The sequence below is a fragment of the Sminthopsis crassicaudata genome, chromosome 2, assembly GCF_048593235.1.
Source record: "Sminthopsis crassicaudata isolate SCR6 chromosome 2, ASM4859323v1, whole genome shotgun sequence".
NCBI lineage: Eukaryota > Metazoa > Chordata > Mammalia > Dasyuromorphia > Dasyuridae > Sminthopsis > Sminthopsis crassicaudata.
In genome coordinates, this window is record NC_133618.1 from 39,754,582 (window position 1) to 39,775,808 (window position 21,227).

Genomic DNA, 21,227 nt, shown 5'->3' on the forward strand with positions numbered 1-21,227 from the left:
TTTCTAGCACTCCCTGAAAGGGGGAGCATCTGGCCTTCTGAGTGTGCTCGGTGCAGAGGGAACCTCTGACTGGGGTTAGGAGCCTTTTCCCCAGACTGATTTGTGTTTAGTTAAGAATTGAGCTCAACCCTGTTTAACAAAATAGAAAGTGTTTTCCATATCACAAGTCTGTGGAGAATCCTCGGGGCTCTAGAAAAGTGGTCACAATTTGCTTTGTAAAGCAATCTGGCCTTTGTGTCTTGATCTATACATATTAGGCCCTTTTTGCCCCTTGGATCTTAGGAATAACTTGCAATAATCGGGTACATTGAAAGGTTTACAAGATGCTTTATTTGCATATGTAATATATATATATATATATATATATATATATATATATATATATATATATATATATATATATATTATATATGTACACACACACACACACACACACACAGAGTACAACAATGGCTTTCCACCCATCAAAAACAAGTCAGAGGGAATTTTCCCGACCCTGTCCTAGAAGGGACATGCTGCTTTGGCAGGGAGAGCCCACTAAGTGTCCAATAGCTAAGGCCTAGGGGAACATGGACAAACAAGTCAGACCGTGCTAGAGTTCCTAAGCAGTGGTCCTCTGCAGTTTTCTTTTGAAGATTAAAGCAGAGGGGTTTGGGGATCTTAAAACTGGAGCCGGAGAGGGCTCAGAAGCTGCCCCTGCTTTTACAGCTGAGCAGGCTGAGGCCCCGGAGCGCCAGTAGGGTAAAGAGATACCAGAGGCTGGCTTTGCACACTGTCTCCCATTTCCCTGCATCATGTGCACTCATTGTGAATTCTGTGCATCCAGTGAGCGTTTCTTCGTCTCTTACTTTACTCTCCAGGGTTTCCTCGTACTTTGACCTGTTCCCTCAATAACACATCCTTGATTCCCATGACCTTTAAACTCCGTGTCCCTGGTGATGGCGTCGGAGAACCAAGTGTGACCAGTTTGGAGCAGACTTTAGACATCAAAAAAACATCATGGAAGAATGAGAGTTCACCGGCAATAAAACCACGAGAATTCACCATCGAGCCCGTTTCGGGCACCATCCGCTCCCAGGGATTTATTGCTGTTCGGGTACAGTGCAGAATCTTCCCTGTGATAGGGAGGAACAGTTGATTTCTTTCTTTTTTTTCTTGAAATGGAAATTTATTGTTACATATTTTGAATCCTCGATAATATTGTTTTGTTTTTCTCTTTTGTTTTTTCTAATTTTGCATTTAGTTTTATTTTTTTAATTGAAGCTTTCTATTTTCAAAACATGCAAGGATAATTTTTCACCACCTTGCAAAACCTTGGGAAGAGTTGATTTCTTAAGATTGTCAGCTTCAGGCCATCCCACGACTCATAGTATCTTGCCAAGGGTGAATGGACATTGATTCCAGACATCAACTTTTCTTCCTCTGGTATTCCCTTTGAAAACTGGGCTATGTCCCCACAGGCCCTAGGAAGAAAATGGATTAGAAGTAAACAGATTATCCACTTTTTTAAAAATAGTGCTATTTATACTGTGACAGTGGGTTTTCAATCAAATATACTGACTCTGATAGAATTGGGTCACAAATCTAGGCGCTTTAGATGAGCTTAGTCCAACAGTCCTATTTTAAAGATGAAAAAACTGAGGCCCAAGAAAGTTTTCTTAACCTGTCATAGGTCAAACAGTGATCTGACAAATTTTTCCATTGAATTTGATGTTCTGTATGTGTGTGTGTGTGTGTGTGTGTGTGTGTGTGTGTGTATAATCTGTGACATTGTGCTGCCCTACAACCAACCATCGAAAACTCTCAATCTAAATTGATATATTTTTATACCATAGGAGACCATGTCATTCCCCCTGCTCCCAATTCAAAACATAAATCCATATGATAATGAAAGCGATGGATCAATACTAACAACTCTTCCCAGGTTATTTAATTATCCAACCATGGCCCTAAGCTTAGGGGATAAAGTGATGGCGTCGTCATCGCTCTATATCTGTGTTTGTAACATCAGTGATTATTAAGACATTTTTCTTGCATTTTTAGGGTAACTGGCTCCTGACTGAGTGGTAGTACCTTGATTTAAGCCTCATAGTCAAACAGTAGTAAGTAGCATGTGCAGACATGCTCACCTGAGGGAGAAGGATAAATGTCCATTGTGGGTGCTTTTAAAATTAAAATATAATTTTAACTAAAAAAAATGTCTAGCAACCTCAGAAATGTAGGGTGCAGTAGAGAAGAATCAGGATGAATCAGGAAGGAGTCAGAACTCCTAGATTCCAGTCTTAACCTGTTACTAACTGGCTACAAAATGCCATTAACAGCATTAAAGGGGAGGTTGGTGAGCAGCTGGAAGAAGCAGGAGTCATCATTACCACCAAGAGTTAGCTCGGCAAAGTTTTTCATGTTAGTGTTGGGGATATGACGAAGAGAGGTGGTTTAGTTGGTGGTAGTTAGTTAGTAGTAGTTAGGCAAATTCAGAACTGGTTGAATGAAAAAATCGTTATTAATGTGCCATTAATGCCATCATGGAGGGGAGCTTGTCTATTTACTTTTCAACATCTTCATCGCTCATTTACATAAAGGGATTTTGAGATTGAATAAACAAATCTGGGAGACGTAGCTAACATGTTGGGTGACAATCAATGTCCAGAAAGCTCATGACTTAGCAGGAAGTTGGATTGGGTCTCATAAGATAAAATTTAATAGAGATAAATATAAAATCCTACACTTGGATTAAAAAAAGTTTTATAATACAAGGTAGGAAAGATATAATTTGACAACAATTTCTGTAAAAAAGATATGAGGATTTTGGTTGGTTATAAGCTAATGCAATCTTAAATAGCATTAAGAGGACCAAAGTTTCCAGAAAAGGGAGACGATATTTCCACTGTTCTGCCCTGCTCAGAGCACATCTAAAGTATTTACTTCTGGGCAATACACCTTAGGAAGGAGTCTGAGATGCTGAGCATGGCAGAGAAGGGCAGCCATCGTGGTGAAGGCCACACCCTATTAGAGTTGGAATGACCTGTTGAAAGTGTTTAGTTTAACAGAGAGAAAGGGAACCTTGAGTATAGAGCATGAAGGGGCAGAATTAACAATGACACGATGATTAGCTGAATGAACTGGGAGTTTTAACCCAGAGAAGAACAGACCTAGCCATCACTATCCCTAAGCTTAGGTCCTAAATGACCTGGGAAGCATAGTTAGTATTGATCAACCCGTTTCACTAACATATGCATTTATAGTTTGAAATGGGGGCCGAGAGAGATCTGGTTTCCTGTGGTATAAAAACATATTAACTTAGGTTGTGAATGTTGGTGGTTCAGGTGGACAGCATGGTATCATCGACACAGGACATCAATTTCAATGGAAAAAATTGTCCAGAGGAAATTGTGATTTATGGGGAAGACTATTGATTCTGGGACATAGACAACCTGGGTCTAGATCACTATCTGTCTGACCTAGATCAAATCAGGAATTGCATTTTAATATTAAAAGCACTCACAGCTGACATTTATCCTCCTCCTGCCGCTCTCCTGCAATGGAGCATGCTACTATTTGACCACAAGGTCAGCAGGTGAGGGAGAGGCGGTGAAATGTTGATGGCTCTTTTCAAGGATTTTAAGGACTGTCATGTGGGAGGAGTAGATTAGTCCTACTGAGGTGCAGAACTAGCAGAGTTAGGAGAGATGGCCGGAGTTGCAGAAGTAGGGTGGGGATGAGAGAATCCAATGTGAGGAAAGACTCCTAGCAATACGACTACTCAAGAGGGGGCTGGGAACCTACGGAATTACCCAACAGTAAGAATGGCCCATTTCTTCTCTACAATGTAAAAGTCATTAAATAAGATGGCATTCTAGGTCAGAGCTTCTGTGCCTGGGCCATGAACTTAATGGAAACTGCTCACCAGAGGTCTTCGAGTGAATACTGATGACCCTTTGTTGAGGACCCTGTAGAAAGGATGCTTGTTTTAGGTTGGACTGCATGACTCCAGCCCTGACAGTCTGTGATGTTATATCTTTGAGCAAATCAGCTAATCACTTTGGGGCTCTGGCTCCTCATCTATAAAATGGGCAGGCTGGATTGGATGCTCTTACAAGCTTTGAGCCTATTTTTGAATGGTGATAAACTTTTAGAGCAAGATTTCAAGAAAACCATGACTATTTACTTTTGATTGTAGATTGTTCTTTACCTGATCACTTGTCTGGCTTTACTTGTGGCCCTTTTTGCTACCAGAAATGTTTGTTATTAGACTCTGCTATGGAAGCTCTTTTAACTCATGCTGAAAACTATTTCACAAAAACGCCATTATTTTTCCTGAACAACCCATTTCAAAACAACGGAGCAGAAAAGGCTTTGAAATAATTACAAAGTGATTTCATGACAACATATCCAAGACCCAGTGTCAAAATCACTGGCTAGATAAAATCCTGAGATTGGCCCTTGGGAAATTTCTCAGCTTTAGCTTTTAGGATCTCTCTTTAAATAGGAGCCATTTCCCGGGGGCCTTATTTCAGGGGCTCTAAGCCCTTTGTTGTTGTTGTCATGGACCCTTTGACAGTCTGGTGATACCTATGGATCACTTCTCAGAACACTATTTTGAAATGAAAATGAGAAAATGAATACAATTACAAAGGAAACCAATTTGTTTTAGAATATAGTTTTCAAAAAAAAAAATTCAAGAACAAATTCACCAGACCTACAGGCAGAATCCCTTCTCTCTTCTGCACTGCTCAGGGCTTCCTCTGTAAGAGAGGCAGTGCTGAGGGACCTTCTAAATTTCTGGGAATTTATATATTTATTTATTTTTACCAAGCAGTATACCTATTGTATCCCATGCTCAATAGATAGTAAGCTCTTGGAGACCAGGGACAGTTTTATTTGTATTCCCACACCTAGTACTATGCTTACTTATGTTAAGTGATTAATGGATGCTTGTTAAATTGAATTGGTGTATAAGAATTTAATAAATACTTCGTGGTTTGATCCCCCTAGTCAGAGTAGGACAAGGGGATCAGATTTTTTAGGAGCTGGACTGATTCATACTATTCTCCTCCCATTTTATCACCTCCTTCTTATTGCAAAAAGCTCAAGGTGGGTTTCTCCCTTTTTCTCACCAGGTCACCTTATGCTCCAACACGGTACAGAAGTACCAGCTGGCTCTCGTGGTGGATGTAGAGGGCATTGGGGAGGAAGTGCTGGCACTCCTCATCACAGCAAGGTACTGGGATTCATATACTTTGGCCTCCAATTTCAGTAGTGATCACTCATGGAAGGCTGGAGCCGTAGCAGATTAGGCTCCCAACAAGCCCAACAATCATGTCCCTTTGGAAAAAAAATCCCTTTGAACTTATTCTGATAATGACAAATCTCTAGAAGAAACAAATACTTTGAAAGCACTTGGGCCATAATTAAGAGAAGTAATGTATGCATTTTAAAGCATTTAACCAAATAGCACCCATTACTTTTACCAATTTTCAGAAATGCTCCATGATAGATTTCATAAAAAATATGAACAGTTGTCATCTTTTAAATTTGAGAATATTATATTATCCAACAGTAAGAATGGCCCATTTCTTCTCTACAGTGTAAAGGTCATTAAAATGGCATTCTAGGTCACAGCTTCTGTGCCTGGGCCATGAACTTGAATGGGGGGAAAAATCTTTATTTTCACTTTTCTTTACTGAAACTTAACATTTCCTTCAATTATTCAAAAGCCTTATTCTAAGATGACCACCGTCTTCAGCAGACAGCCACAAGGGCGCTTGAGACCCAGAAGGCTAATAAATTGCATTCTAAGTGTTCCTAGACTCCCAGACTCACAGTTGGAAGGGTTGGAAGGGCTCTTAAGGGCATCTAATTCACCCAGGGCCTGAAAACGAATCTCCTGTTCAGTAACCCTGATCACCTAGTCTCTGCTGGGAGCTTCCAGGGAGGGAAAGACTTCCTCTTGGATCTCATTGTCTATAAATACTTGCAGACATTTGTCATGTTGTCCCATATCTCTAGTAGCACGTTAAAAGAGTAGCTCGTTTGAGCTTCTGTACTGCTGGATGTCCTGAGGATGTGGGCAGGTCCTTCGCCATGGCGGGAATATGTCAATGGTTTCATCCCATCCCAGCTCATTTGCACACTGACTCCCTGAAGCTGAGCTTCTCTTAACACAGGGTTTACACTTTTTCTACTCACAATTCCTTTTCACCCAAGAAATTTTTACACAATTCCAGGTATATAAATATACCAACCAAACATTTATTGATAATAGATTATAATTTCATGACCCTCACATTCTGTTATCAACGCCATATTAGATCAAGACCCACATTTTAAGAAGCTTACTTTTTAACATGGAGGAGAGAAGCCCAAAGAGGGATTTATATTTATATATGAAATACATTTGTCGTTTCAATATATTATATATGTATACATACATATATGTAAATGCTGATTCCCCAGCTGCTAGTGCCTTCCCCAAATGCACATTACCTTGGATTTACGTACATATACACACATATGTTATAAATGCTATTATTGTCCAGTCACATCTGACTCTTCATCTCCCTGTGGAGCATATTGTCCAGGGGGTTTTCTTGGCAAAGATGCTGGAGTGGTTTGCCATTTTCTCCTCCAGTAGATTAAGGGAAATAAGGGTTAACTGACACAGAGCTAGATTCTGAGGTAGATTAGAACTCGGTCTCCCTGATGACAGGCCCAGCATTCTATCCACTGAGCTGCCGAGCTGCCCCTTACATTATAAATACATATAGATATATTTTTTCAAAAATATTTTTATATACTAATGTGTGTATACATCATCTCTCCTAATAGAATGTAAGCTCCTTGAAGGCAGGGATTGCATTATTTTTTGTTTTTGTATCTACAAACCTTGCACACTGCCTAGTACAAAGGAGGTGATGCAATATCGTAGAACCCTAGGGCTTTTAGAATTGAAGGAACTTTTGAAACTATATATAAGTCTTATTTCTAAGTAAGGGATCCGAGGTCCTAAAAGGTCCCAAATTGCATGAACTCAATTGCATGAACTCCCTTATATTGAACATCTCTTTTTCAGCTGATCATGCCTTTTTGACAGCTCCACCTGGATGTCTTGTCAGGGTCTCAACTTCCACATGTCCAATGTGGAACTGATTCCACCCCCAACTTGGGACCACCCTTCCTCCAAGCCCCCCAGCATTCTGCGAGTCCCTTAGGAGCATCACTAAACATGGCGGCATCCATCCCTCATCCCCATAGCCAATAAATGGCCATGCATCTCTCCATTTTGTCTCTCGCCTTGACCCCCTCCCTTCTCTCTCAGGATGAGCCAGCTCCTCATTCCTTCTCATTTATTCTACAGTCTCCACCAGTCTCTACCCCTCTACCGCCAGTCCACATAAGCTCCTGCTCAGGAAGAACCAGCAGCTTCTCTGTTGCCTCTGGAATAAATTCCAAACTCAGTGTGGCAGAAGCTGACCTGGCTGGCTCTCTTTCATTACTCCCCTTCATGCATTCTCTATTTTAGCCAAGCCAGACAACTATTCCCCAAACTCAAATTCCATTTTCTGCCTCTCCGTGTGCTGTCTCCTTGTCTCATTCTCATCTCTGCCTCCTGTTTCTTGGAGGCTTAGCTCAGGGGTCGCCTCCTCCATGAAGGCGTAAGGGATCTCCCAATGTGACTAGTGGATTCTGCTCCTCAATTTACTCATTTACGTGATTCACTTCTCTTTCCACTTACTACATTCACCCAACAGAAAGTAAGCTTCCTAAGAACAGAGACTTTTATTTTTGTCTTTGTATCCCCAAAAGTGTTTCAAAGTCTTAGCCATAATAAGCACGTAATAAACATTTTATAAACTTTAAACTGAACTAAAATGAAATACTGAGGCTCTCTTGAATTAATATTCAAGGCCTGTGAAATCTGTGGATGGAAAGTTCAGCCTGCCATGAAGGTGAGATAATGCTATTGTATCTCTGGGTCACCAGATTTTCAGGTCTCTTTTGATTCCCTCCATAAATGTAACTTAAAGGTAACACCACAACGAGAGAAAAACAGCAAGTTCTTACACATGCCTAAGGCTTGTATGAAATCAAGTGTAGTCCTGAAAATAATTTGAATAAGCTTTTCCTTCACTTGAAGAATTCCTAGTTGCTCTGTCCTGACTTGTCTTATTAGTTGATTAATAAACATTTATTCTTTATCAGGCCCTTTTCTAAGTACCTAGGATATCACAACAAAAGGGCCAGCCTTTGAGGAGCTCACAGTTCAGGTGAACAAGAAAACGCATGCATGTATCAGCACATGTAACAGGGCTGGTGCATGCCATGTTGCACAGTATCACCCACAGGGGAGATGCTTGGCTCTCTGTGTAAGGGGTATGCTAGAGCCAGCTCAATCCTGCTCCAAAGGTCCAAGTCTTAATTTTTTTAAATTTTTTTTTTTGCTGTGGCAGTTGGAGTTAAGTGACTTGCTCAGGGTCACAAAGCTAGAAAGTATTAAGTGTCTGAGGCAAGATTTGAATTTAGGTCCTTCTGACTTCAGGGCTGGTGCTCTATCTACTGAGCCACCTAGCTGCCCCTAAGTCTTAATTTTCAACATAAGAATTTACATTTTAGGAATCAGCTTGATTTATTGGTTTTTAATTTTTTTAATTTTTAATTTGTTTTTTAGTTCTTTTAACTTAAGAAAGTAATGGAGAAAATATTAATATAGATTAAAAGTATATCATTCATATATTTTTCCAGAGTCAGTTGTTAAACTCTTACTAGCATACCACTGGTTGTACAAGTAAAAAACACACAGAATAGGCATAGGGTGACCAGCCGGGGGCTCAGGAAAGGCATTGAACCTTGGAGAAAACTAGGGATTCTAAGAGATGGAGCAGAATAGGAAAGGCCCTCCATGCATGAGACCCAATAATGCAAATTACCATGGAGATGGTAACTGGCCAAGTATGAAGAATAGTGGAGAGGATAGTTTAAGTGAACTATGGGTGAACATGGGAGAGAGTCATGTATAATGCACCTGAAAAGGTATGAAAGGTTTTAAGTACCAAATAAAGTAGATTTTAACTTAGTCTATGTTCATAGGGGCCACTGGACTGTACTGAGTAGATAGTGACACAAAAAGACCAACTCTGTAAAACAGTCATTTTGACAATTATTGTGTATGGGGAGAAGAATGGCTTGGAGAGGGGACACTGCCGAGGCAGGGTGACTGACTGAGATGCAAGGACCTGAACGAGGCGTGTGACTGAGGACAGTAAGGAGGCCAGATACTGCAGGTGTTAAAAGGCCAACATTTAACAGTGGTTTGGACGTGTAGGATGAGCACGAGTGAAGAGTTAAGGATGGCCTGGAAATTGTGAAGCTGGGTGACAAGACCATGTCATGCACTTCACAGTATCAGGAGGTTTGGCACAAGGATGGAAGGAAAGTTAAAAAGACAAAACCTCACTGGTTTATCACAGCAGAAAAAAGGACCAGCTCAGGATCTCGCCCACTAAAAAAAAAAGACAATAGTGGTTGTTGTTGCAAGAAATGAGAGAAAAACAGAATGATCTTCATTCAGAGTGGCCAAATCCACCTCAGGTAGCTCTGATTCCCTCTCCTTTACATGGGTCATCTTGGAGGATTCCACATTCACTAGCTTCTGACTGTCCAACAATCAGTAAGGTGTTAAAGATAAAAAGTCTTGGTTCTGAGATCCTACTAGATTCCTGGAGGACTTGCTATTATCCCTTTGGTTGCAAGTGGCAAATGGATTACTCCAAATTTCCTCAGGATCAGATTTTTGCACAGTTAATTTACCTTGAAGGCTGCTTTCATAATACTTTTGCAAATAAATTCCAGAAAAAAGTATTGCGCTAAATATGAAATTTTGTCCCTTATCCATGTCTAACTTTTTAGATTAAAACTGGAGTAACTTTAGTCTGTTGGGTGCTGAGGAATGCAGTGTTATTTTTATTTGAGCTCCATGAACCAAATCCCTAAGCTCAATGTTGTATTGTAAAATGGAGAGGCCGTGTGGCCTAAAGGAAGACACTCTGGCCTGAGAGTCGGAGACTCAGGTGTGGATCTCAGCTCTGCAACTAACATGAGCAAATAAGTGATCTTGGAGAACATCTTTCCTTTCCCTTGTGTCAACTTCCTCCCCTGCAAAAATATAGCGTTGGACCAGATCATCTTTGAGACCCCATCTTGTTCTGATTCTCAGTGATTCCAAAATCTACATTCAAGAGTAACATCCATCTCCCTGCTCTCCCCCTAATTGCCCTCCCCAAGCAACCTGCATCCAAATCCAAACAATAACTTATGACATGTAGTCAGCCATAGAAAGAGCAAGAATGCCAAAAATAAGTTGAATTTTAAAAAATGTTGATCTTTGATTGAAACTTTGAAAAAGTTGATTCCAAAAAAAGTCCATCTGGAGAATCAAAGACCAGAATGATGTCATGAGATGGACAGGCTTTACCTCCTGGAGAAGGAAATCTTTCAGACTATGAAGTTAGGTTTCTTGCTAGTGATGGGAGTGCCAGTTGTTGGACTCTGCAGAGGAATTGGAATATGGGTCATTTAGACAGCATGAGGGCTTTCTGCCAGCTGGGGTGTAGCTGGGCGAGCCCGTCCTGAGCCGTGCAGGGGCACAAGGATGGCCCACTCTCTGGGGCCTTAGGCAAGCGTCCCATTGGTGGAGAGAACCGCTAGTGATTCTAAGCAAGTTTGTCCCTGAGGAGGCCAGGAGTCAAGAAGGCTGAAAAGGGGGAAATGACAGGAAATTGGAGCTTTACTGACACTGACAGAGTACAGTCTTGTAGAAGGACAATTTCTCCCGGCATCCTTCCCAAAGGGGATAGACTTAAAAGGTGGGGGAGGGGAGGAGGAAAAACCTGAAAATGATTAATGCAGTTATCAGGGAAGAGATCCCAAGTGACAATGACAAATGCATCGTGCTTGTTTCTCTGCATAATCTGGGAACAAACAAGCTCTCCATTCTTTTGGTTTATTTAATATTCTTTCTGGAGTAGGTGCGTTGTGCCCAAGCTCCGTGTGGTTAATCCCGAGCTGAATTATGGCTACTGCTTCCTGAAATATCCTTACAAGCGAAAGGTGCAACTTGTGAATGATGACGACCTCCCAGGATGCTATGGAGTTCTCTTACAAGTGAGTTACTCTGTCCCTTCCCTGTCTTTGTCTCCTTCTCCCTTTGTCTCTGTCTGCCTCCGTCTCTTTCTAATCATCTCTGCCTCCATCCCTGGCAGATTTTCAGGATTCCTTCATGGAGAAAGAAAATCGTGGTAAATAACCTCGTTCCCTGACATGTGCGGACGCTAATCCTCGCTTTCAGTTTCAGGAGCGTCTAGGGAAGGTTTCAGCTGGCCCTCCAGCTGCAGGAGCAAACATCTGCAGGTGCCAGCCTTGTGAAAGTCCCAGGAAAATTACCCTTGATGAAGAAGTTGTAGGGCCAATTAAAGGAGAAGGCAGAAGGGGGAGCTGCAGATAATTGTACAAAACTAAATGGGTCATGGGAGGTCAGGAGGAAGGAGGTTTGATTGACCACAACCATGGCTTGAGCTGCTTAAGTAGATGCAATTGTTTAATATTCAAGAAGGGACTGGCAAGCCTGGAAAGTTAGAGCCAGAAAGTAAGAGGGGAAAAGAAGTTAGTGCGACTTCATATGTTAAGGCTGTCTAACCTTTTGTTACTCTGCATCTAGAAAGAAAACATTTTTGGTTAAGTTCAAAAGGATGTCAACAGGCTAGAATAATGGGCCCAAATAAAGAAAATAAAATGTTGTAGATTTTAAATGGAAAATTCTCCCTTTAGTTGTTTGGGTTTTGTTTGTTTGTTTTTTTCCCAAAGCACTTGGACAAGCATATTTGAAAGGAGACCTGGTTTAAATTTGCAGTTCATGGAGAAAAGACCTGGGGATAGAAACATAAAATGATCCCCCTGCACACAGTGAGACTCAGCTGCTAAAGAAGCTCATCTTGCCTTGGAAGAAGTACAGTGTCCAAGTCATAGCATGTGATAGGTCACCGAATGCCTATAGCAGCCAGAACACACATGGAGCATTGTCTTCAGTTAGGGAGGACCCTGGAAAATGGGAGCATGTTCAGAAGGACGGTAGAGAATGTAGAAATTCAGATCTAAGAGAACCTAATGATGAAATGGGAGATTTAGAGCTGTCAAGGACCTCAGAAATCCTCTAATCTCAACCTCTTGCTCATTTTTAGACAGAAATTGAGTCCCGGAGAAGTGAGGCTTCCTTTAATAGCAGTCACCCTCCATCCCCAGCTCCTTCTGAGTTCCCTTCTCTTTTCTCTAACAAGGACCGTGTCCTTGAGAAACACTCAAGATAAATAAAGAATGTCCAGTGTTCTTGATCAATCAAATCACCTGGAGTCTAGCAGAATGACATGATAAAAAAATTTAGCAAATGAGATGACTGTGTCACAGTTAGACACATCTGAAAGATCTTGGAAAACAGGAAAGATGTCATGGAACATCAAAGAGGAAAAAAAACAATAGGTCAATTTAGCCATTTATAGGCCAGTGAGCTTGACTACAGTTTATGGGAAAATTCTAAAACAGATTATTGAAGAGATGATTCGTGAACATCAAGAAAAAGCAAAGGTGTTTACAAGAGGCAGCATAGCTTCATCATGTGGAAGTCATGAAGGACTACCCTTCTTAGCTTCTTTTGAGAGCATGACTAAAGTAGTATAGAGGCACACTGTAGACTTTAGCAAACAGTTGATGCTATTTTTATGCTGCTATTACAAAAAATATGGTGACACATGAATTCGATCATAGTATAATTAGATGGATTTGGAGCTGGTTTGATGGCCAAACCCAAAGAGGAGATGTTGATGATCCCATGTTAACTTGGTAGATCCTCTCCAATCAGTGTCCGAGGGCTCTGAGCTTGATCTGGTATCTGGCTTTATCAAGGTATAAATGAAGTGTTTATCAAATTTGCAGTTGACACAAAGCTAAGAGAATTAGTTCTCATGATAATCAGTAGGTAGGGTCATCATCTAGAAAATCTTGACAGTCTCTTATGGCCCATGTACAAAATCTCAGAAGTAAATGTCTTAGTGTTATTTTAAGCTTTAATAGTTTTTAAATGTTCTGTCTTTGTTTCAAAAACTTTTAATAATAACATTTATGTTCCATTGATGACTAAGCTTGTTTACTGAATTATCATTGGGTTTTCTCCCTCCTTCCCCTCTAGGAATATGAGGAGTCACCTACTGTACTTTTTTCTACTCCAAACCCCTGTGGGATTATCAACCCCAAGAGCACAGTGGAGTTAATGGTGGTCCTGGAGACTCAGATCCTCGGAGAACACGAGTGCAACGTGTACATCTCCGTCTTTGGGAGCAAGGACCCGCCACTGGTGAGAATGTGGAAATGCGAATGAGCGTTGCTCTATCTGGGCACAGAGATGGGGTTAGACCTTTCCATGCTATTGGCCATCCCCATAATGCAAGTTCTTATCTTCCAACTTCTAGAAATTCTAGAGTTTTTGTTTGAGTTGCAGAATGAGAAAATTGTAATTATGGGGCCTTTACTAAGAATAAATTCTCCAAGTTAGTCTACTACCTGCTTATGCAGGTGGGTAAAAAAAGAGGTTTATATTCTCTTATCATGTGTATTCGCTAAAATCACTTTTAGTCAACAACTTTCAGGGTTCTCTGGGCTCCATGAGAGATTACTGCATCATGATACTTGATTGTCTCCTTTGTAAAGTACAGGGAGTTTGAAGCCAGTGACCCTTGATGTCCCTTTCGGCTCTCCAATCTGTGGTCTCTCTAAATGTGACACTCATTAGTACTGAGCCTAATGCTGATCTGGGAGGGACAGGATAACTCTTATCCCTAACCCTTTGGCTTAACCTTCACTTACAAAGGACTAAGCTATCAGTTTACATTTTCTACAAGTGATCGTGTTTGCTGAGAGTCAGAATAATCACAACGGCTTTTGCTTTTTGAATGTTAGATGCCACAGGAGCTATCTCACTTATGAATCGCATAGTTCTTCAGCATCCCAAATAGTAGCCAGAAAAGACAGACTTTTTCCTCCCTAACAGTCAAAGCTATTCGCACCTATTTAAAGGAATTGACACTATCTGCAAATAGAGATGGGGTTAGACCTTTCCATGCTTAGATCCTGCCGTCCATAGTGTTAGGTTTTTTCCTTCATTGGGGAACATTTTACTGTTACCTCTTGCATTCATTTGCCTAAAAGCCTCAAAGATACAGACGCTAATTGATTTCAATGAATTCTTCTGCCTTTATATATCTGAACAGTCTATTGAAAATCCTGACATGAGCCCACTTATCTCCAGGCACTCAAAAAAAACCTCTCTTCAGAGAGATTCTGCTCTTTCTGGAGCTGTTTTCTTGAGACATCTGTATGGTTAACCTTAGTCATTTTATAAGTCAAACTAACAACTCAGATGGCTGCTGAGCACTAGTCCTTGGGATGTACTCGACTATTTCAGACACGGAATATTTTTTCCACCTTTGATTCTTAGGGAGCTGGTGCATATGGGCCTGACATTTCCCCCTTTTTTAAAACCTCGTATTCATATGCAGAATTAGCAAGTGAAGGAGGAGCAGATGTTGCTCTCTGTACTGTTGAAGAGTATTGCCTGCCTGGATGTGGAATGATTGTGATTGTGGAAAGAATACTTGATTCATTGGAAAGGAAGGAAGCATAAGCCTGATTCTGCTCTAAACTGATCTTGGAGGCATATTGGGAAATTTAAATGGAGAGGGAATTTTCGAGCACTTCTTGTGTGTTAGATCCTGGGGCTGCAAAAGCCAAATAGGAGTTTGCACTTTGCCAGGCAGAAACAACTTATGTGGTGTATATACAGAATGACCCAAGATGCACCAGCTACAGGTAGGATCAAAAAAGGCTTTTGTGTAGGAGCTGGTCCCTGAGATGTGCTCCCTACAGAGAGGATGTGGCGAGAGAGAATGTTCTCATCACAAGGGAACAGTGAGGAGGCCCAAGGATACAAAGGGGACTTGTGTGTTATTGGTCTGCCGACAGAGCTGGGAATGGCAGCCAGAGGAGGTTTTATGTGGTCCTAGTGGCCACAGGGAAGCACGGAAGCTTCGTGGACAGGGGATATGAAGCACATTCTCCTAAGATATGTCCCCTGGCACTTGGGCTAGCCACAGAATCCAGGCCTTGGCCGGGGCTGACCCGGGAGCCCAGGGTTCCTGGTTCTTACGGGGCTGGAGCCAGCAAGAAGGGATGGAGGCCCTTGTGTAAGAATTTACAATCTGGATGAAAATCATGAGTCAGTCATTGTCAGTGTCCTCTCTGTTCTTTCCTTCTCTTTGGACACAGCCTATCCACTTAAGGAGCATTGGGGAAGGCCCTGTGGTCAACGTGTTTCCTGACAAAATCGACTTTGGCAACATCTACGTCCTAAAGGACGCGACCAAGATTCTCCATCTCTCTAATCAGTCCTTCATCACTGCCTGTTTTACTGCACATTTGGTGAGTATGCGATGGAACTGTAAAAATGGAAATCCCAATGCTACCCAACATATCTCAGGAAATGAAGTCCAAAAGGTAATTAAATTTGCATGTTTTGAGGGTTGAATATGGTCTCTTTCCACTTTTTATTATTTATTATAATCTTTTTGTTGCTTTAATGCCTGCAAGATGCACTTTGGTATAAAGGAAAGAGTACTAAATGGGGACTTATTTTTAAGGTAAGTGCCTGTAAAATAATTTCTAGAAAATAGCTCAGAAGTCAACTAGTTCTTTTTTTCTAAATGTACTTGTTTTTTCTAAGTGTTTTTATTGCTTAAACAAAATTTCAATATACAAACAATGAAAAGGATTGGATCTGAAATTATGAACTTCTATTATACAGTTGTTTTTTGAAATGGATATTAAATTGAACAGGGTCAAGATACAACCATGCTTTTTGTTAGCATTTCCTTCTGAACTTTTTTGTTATTTTATGTGTATTTTGAAATGTTCTATTGGTGTTCTTTTTTTCTTTTTTTCTTGCATCTTAATCATCATACACCCCTTCCCTTCCCAATAAATAAGTGAATTCAAACAAAACAAAGAAACACATTAGCCATGTCTAAAAAATCTTTTTTTTTCTTTTTCTGAGGCTGAGGTTAAGTGACTTGCCCAGGGTCACACAGCTAGGAAGTGTTAAGTATCTGAGACCAGATTTGAACTCGGGTCCTCCTGAATTCAGGGCTGGTGCTCTATCCACTGCGCCACCTAGCTGCCCCCATGTCTAAAAAAATCTTAAATCTCATCTTGTAGCCTTAGCTCAGCACCTCTCTGCCAAGAGACAGGAAGATTACTGTATAGACACTGAATAGTGTAGACAAGCAAGACAGCAGAGCTGCTAGGTATATACTCAATCAGCAAACTGATCATGCTTTGGCAACTGGGTTCCCTCTTCATTTTGTGGACTGGGACTCCTTTACTCACCTAGAGAGAATGGATTTTCAGAGGAAAGGGGAAAAACACTTATTGTCTCTTTGAAATTTTCTCTCTTTCCACCCCTGCTCCCTGCCCTTCCACCCCCACCTTTATATGTGTTAGAAGTATTCAGTCCAGAAGGTGATTGTCTTTCTCTGTCAAACAAAATAGTATCTCAAAATGCTTGGGTCCTTGAATTTCCAGCCATAAAATGTCTCTCTATATAACTATGCTTCCCCATCTTAAACTTTTGAATTTGAGTGGATTTTGTACCCATATCTAGGACTTTATAATTCTATCTGTTTAATTTTATTTTATTAGGCTTAGCTCTAGTATTTAAAACTGTTAGGATCTTTTTGGGACCTAATTCTGCTGCCCAATTTATTACCTACCTCTCTCAGATTGGTGTGATTTTACATTTTATGAGTATACTAAATGTGTGTGGTCTAATTCACTTATACATATTAGCCTGGTGTCATTCTTTTAATAGCTAATTTGTAGTTTGTTCTATTTATTATTTATTTATTTAGTGATTTTCTTTTTAAGATTCTCCTTTTCTTGTTCTGTTAATTTGGTTACATATTTTTGTGAGTAGATTCTTAGGTCCCTTACATCTTTATATCAATAATCCAATGATATCATATTCTAAACTCTCTTTTCTTTTCTATTACTACAGTAATCCCGACTAGGATTTCTTGGTACTAAATCTCTTCCTGTCTGCTTGCATTTTTTTTCTTTGGCTTGGAAACTTAGGATGGGGACTATTACATATATGATTGTATTTGTTTGGGGTTTCTTTCAGAAGTATCCTTTATAGGTTTCTTTTTTCCAATTTTTATTTTATCTTCATTCTAATAGTTCTGGGTAGTTATTGTGAAACATGGCTTCTTGAAAGATAATATCTTGGGTTTTTGTGAATTCTTTTCTTTGGGTTTGGGTGGTTTTTTTGTTTTAGTTTTGGTTTTTTTGTTTGTTTTGTTTGGGGAGAACAGTGATTTTTAAATCATCCAGTCTCATCTAGTTTTGGGGGACAGTGTTTTTTTTAAATAAAAATAATACATCTGATCAATTAAAGTTTTCAATCAACTAATTAATCAACAACTCACTCCATGCCAGTATTATGCTGGGCATTAAAGGTCTAAAATAAACATGAAGAACTTACATTCTACCAAGAGAGAAAATATATATACATATATACATATATATACACACACACACACACACACACAAATATATATATATATATATATATATACACACACACACATATATATATATATATATATATATATATATATATATATATATATATATAGGCAAATACGAGAGAGATACAGATCGATGCAAAGACAGTTCTGTAAAGGAGGTTAGTCGAAGCTGGAAGAGTGTCAGCCATGGGTCACAAAGAACGTTGTATTTGAGCTCAGTCCTGAAGGGAATGAGGAATTCCAGGAGATAGAGAAGAGGAGGAACTCAAACTTGAGGTGGGGCAACTAGTGTGAAAGCAGAAAGATGGGGAAGAATGTGTATGCAGAAGAGTAAGAAGGACAGTTTAATTGGACCCTAGCATGAATGAAAGGGAATAACATGTAACAAGGCTTGAAAGTAAGATAATTCCTGATTTAAAAGGGCTTTAAATAATAATAAATGAAGCAGAAGGGTTTCTGTTATCTTAGAGGTATTAGAGAGCCACTGTAATTTACTGACATGGTTAGGAATAACATGGTCATACCTACACTCTGGGAAAACCTAATGGAGAGTGGAGAGTAGATTGGGATGGGAACAAAACTGGAGACGGGGTGGCCAAAGTAGAGTGCATTACCAGAGAATGAGCATAATAATTCTGTTTGGGACATCTACATGCCTGGAATGTTCTCCCTTCTCCCTTCTTGGTTTTCCCAAGACTAAGTTCAAATCTCAACCTATAGGGTTCTTGTTCTGTCCTTCCAGCTAATTTAGTACTTTCCTTCTACTCTTCAAATTCAAATGGTTTATCTAGTTTATTATTTTTCTCATAAAACCCTATTTTAGTTTTGTTTAATTCAATTTTTTTGGTTTTTTAAATCTTTCTTTTGATTTTCAGGATTTCCACTGGATGTATAACTGGGGATTGTTAATTTGTCCTTTTCTAGTGTTTTTTTTAGTTGTATGCCTAATTCATTGTTCTACTCTTTCTTTTATGGATTAAGTATTTAGAGAAAGAAATTTTGCCCTAAGTATTGCTTTGTCTGCCTCACACAAATGTCAATATGTGGTCTTATTGCTGTCATAATCTTTAGTAAAAAGCATTATTTCTATGATTTGGTCTTTGATCCAATTCTTTAGGAAATTATTTAGTTTCCAATTATATTTTAATCTATGCTTCTAAGGTTCATTTTTTGGAATGTAATTTAATTACATTATAGTTATATTTATTTGTGAGCTTTTTATGTCCTAATATGTAGTCAATCTCTATGAAGCTGTATATGAGGAAAAAGGTATATTCCTTTCTATTCTGTTCAGTTTTCTGGAGGTCCATCATATCTGTTCTAAAAGTCTATCCCTCCCCCAACTCCTTATTTAGTTTATCTTGTGGTTAAATGTCTTTAGTTTTGAGAGGTGAATTGAGAATCCTTGTTACTACAATTTTACCATTTCCTTCCCTCCCCTTCTTATCAATTTTGTATGTGCCTAGTTATTTACATATTATGTCCTCCATTAGAATATGAACTCTTTGAGGGAGGGAACTATTTATTTTTCTTAGTACTAAGAAGGAAAGGAGTGGGTATCTAATAGATAACTTATTCATTGACTAACTGATGACATGTTGAGTTTGGGATACCTTTGAGACATCTAATTCAAAATATTTGTTGTAAACCAATCCTAAATAAGGCTTAATCCAAAAGCTGATAAACCCCCATGTATCATTAATGCAATTAAAAACTACTTTGCCAGTTAATATTTAAAAGAATATAGTTTATAAATATTCAAAGCTGAGTTGAAACACTCATTTTCTTGTGCAGATTCAGTATCCCATTCAGCTTGCTACCCAGCTGGGGTGGGCACTCCAAGGGGGAGCGGGGCTGGGACTTGAGGTTGGGAAGGGGATCTGTAAGTAGTTATCCAGGAGTTCAGAATCCCTGGGGTTTTCCTTTGCTGACTTTCTCAGAGAATCATGCCTTTGTTAACAGTTATAGAACTTAAAGTGTGCCAACCAGAAATCATCTAAATTTCTAAAAGAAGCAAGAAATCATTATAATTAAACATTAACTTGGAAGTATAGTACTATACATGACCAAAAGATTCAATGCAAACGTAGTCTTACAGAAAGAAATAACTTGGAATTTTCTTTCTTTCTGAGCTCATTCAGTATTAAGTTTGGAATCTGCGAGGTAGGCAATGCAGAGAGTGCTAGACCTCAAGTCAGGAGTGTCTGAATTCAAATCCTGCTTCAGACACTCATTAGCTGTGTGATCTTGCACAGGTCACTTGACCTTGGTCAGCCTGTTTCCTCATCTGTAAATTAGATATAAAAATAGTGCCTGCCTCCCTTGATTGCTGAGAGGATCAAATGAGGTAACGTGTGTAAAGCTCTTTTCAAACCTTAAAGCATGATATATAAAGGCTGGCTATTGTTAAAACAAGGACAGTTCTTAATGAATTAAATTGAATCATTCACTCTTTCTTAGAAATAAAGAAAGCCAAGGCTAGAGAGCCCTTATTTCTTATAATTAAAGTAATCAATACAGCTGCCAGGAATGTTTGATTCCCTTTTTCTTGTCCGAGTCCTTGCTGGGAAGGATTGTTCTACCTCCTTTTTCATTTTATGTGACTGTCAACTCTCCCTACATGCAGCCCAACCCATCAGTCGATTTAGAGCACCAGTGGTCCTGTCATTCAGCCTTGACATGGCAGGAGTTACAGAGCCTGGTAGAAATATGTCTGTTAGTAGCTGTGGAAGTAGGAAATGGGGAGCTGAAAGTCTCCTCTCACAGGAATTTTCTGAGGATAAATTCATCTGGAAGGCACTTTTAGCTTCTCAATGAAAAGTGCTAAGAAATATTGTTTAGTGGAGGGACAGCTGCATCCCTGGAGACTCCACAGCCTGGATGACTGATTTATTTTCCTATAACAAGAATATCCAGCTGGGGTTCCTGGGTTCAGGGTATTCTGATTTGGTGCTTCTATTAACTGCTGAACAGAGAGTCTTCCTTGATCTCAACCATGGAACCACTTAAATGGTGGTTGTTCCTCTCGGCCCTGTTCTGATGAGGATTTAAACAAGAATATCCAGAACAATTCATCGAGGTCCTGGGACTTCAGGGAAATAGATGTAAATGTTAGAATGCAAGGAGAGAGCTGGAAAGAGTCTCTCAGCAAGAAATATACAAGTAATAACAAATGCCCTTCTTAGCTGGAAAAAGCCTACAACTAGAAAACTCTCAGTGAGCTTGATGGCAAGAATTAGTCATATTGGGCTGTAAGATTTATGTCTACTTTTTATGGATGTTCCATGCTAAATTGAGTCCATTGCTCAGCACTTGATAGGAAGAAATATACATTTACATACAAACATACACACAGAGACAAATACATATATATATATATAGACACACACACACACACACACACACACACACACATATATATATATATATATATATATATACATATATATATATATATATATACATATATATATATATATATATATATATATATATATATATATATATGGAGAGAGATGGAGATATAATTTCTCTTTTTCTCTGGAT

At 39.5% G+C, this 21,227-nt stretch overlaps 1 protein-coding gene across 1 annotated transcript in view; it reads left to right on the plus strand.

Annotated features, from left to right (window-relative positions):
• Window positions 1-21,227, plus strand: part of HYDIN (HYDIN axonemal central pair apparatus protein) — a 414,007-nt gene that overhangs the window by 183,596 nt on the left and 209,184 nt on the right. Inside the window, 5 exon segments of the mRNA XM_074285934.1 lie at window positions 861-1,096; window positions 5,121-5,221; window positions 11,025-11,160; window positions 13,235-13,399; window positions 15,367-15,519. Coding sequence (XP_074142035.1) covers window positions 861-1,096; window positions 5,121-5,221; window positions 11,025-11,160; window positions 13,235-13,399; window positions 15,367-15,519 — 791 coding nt within the window.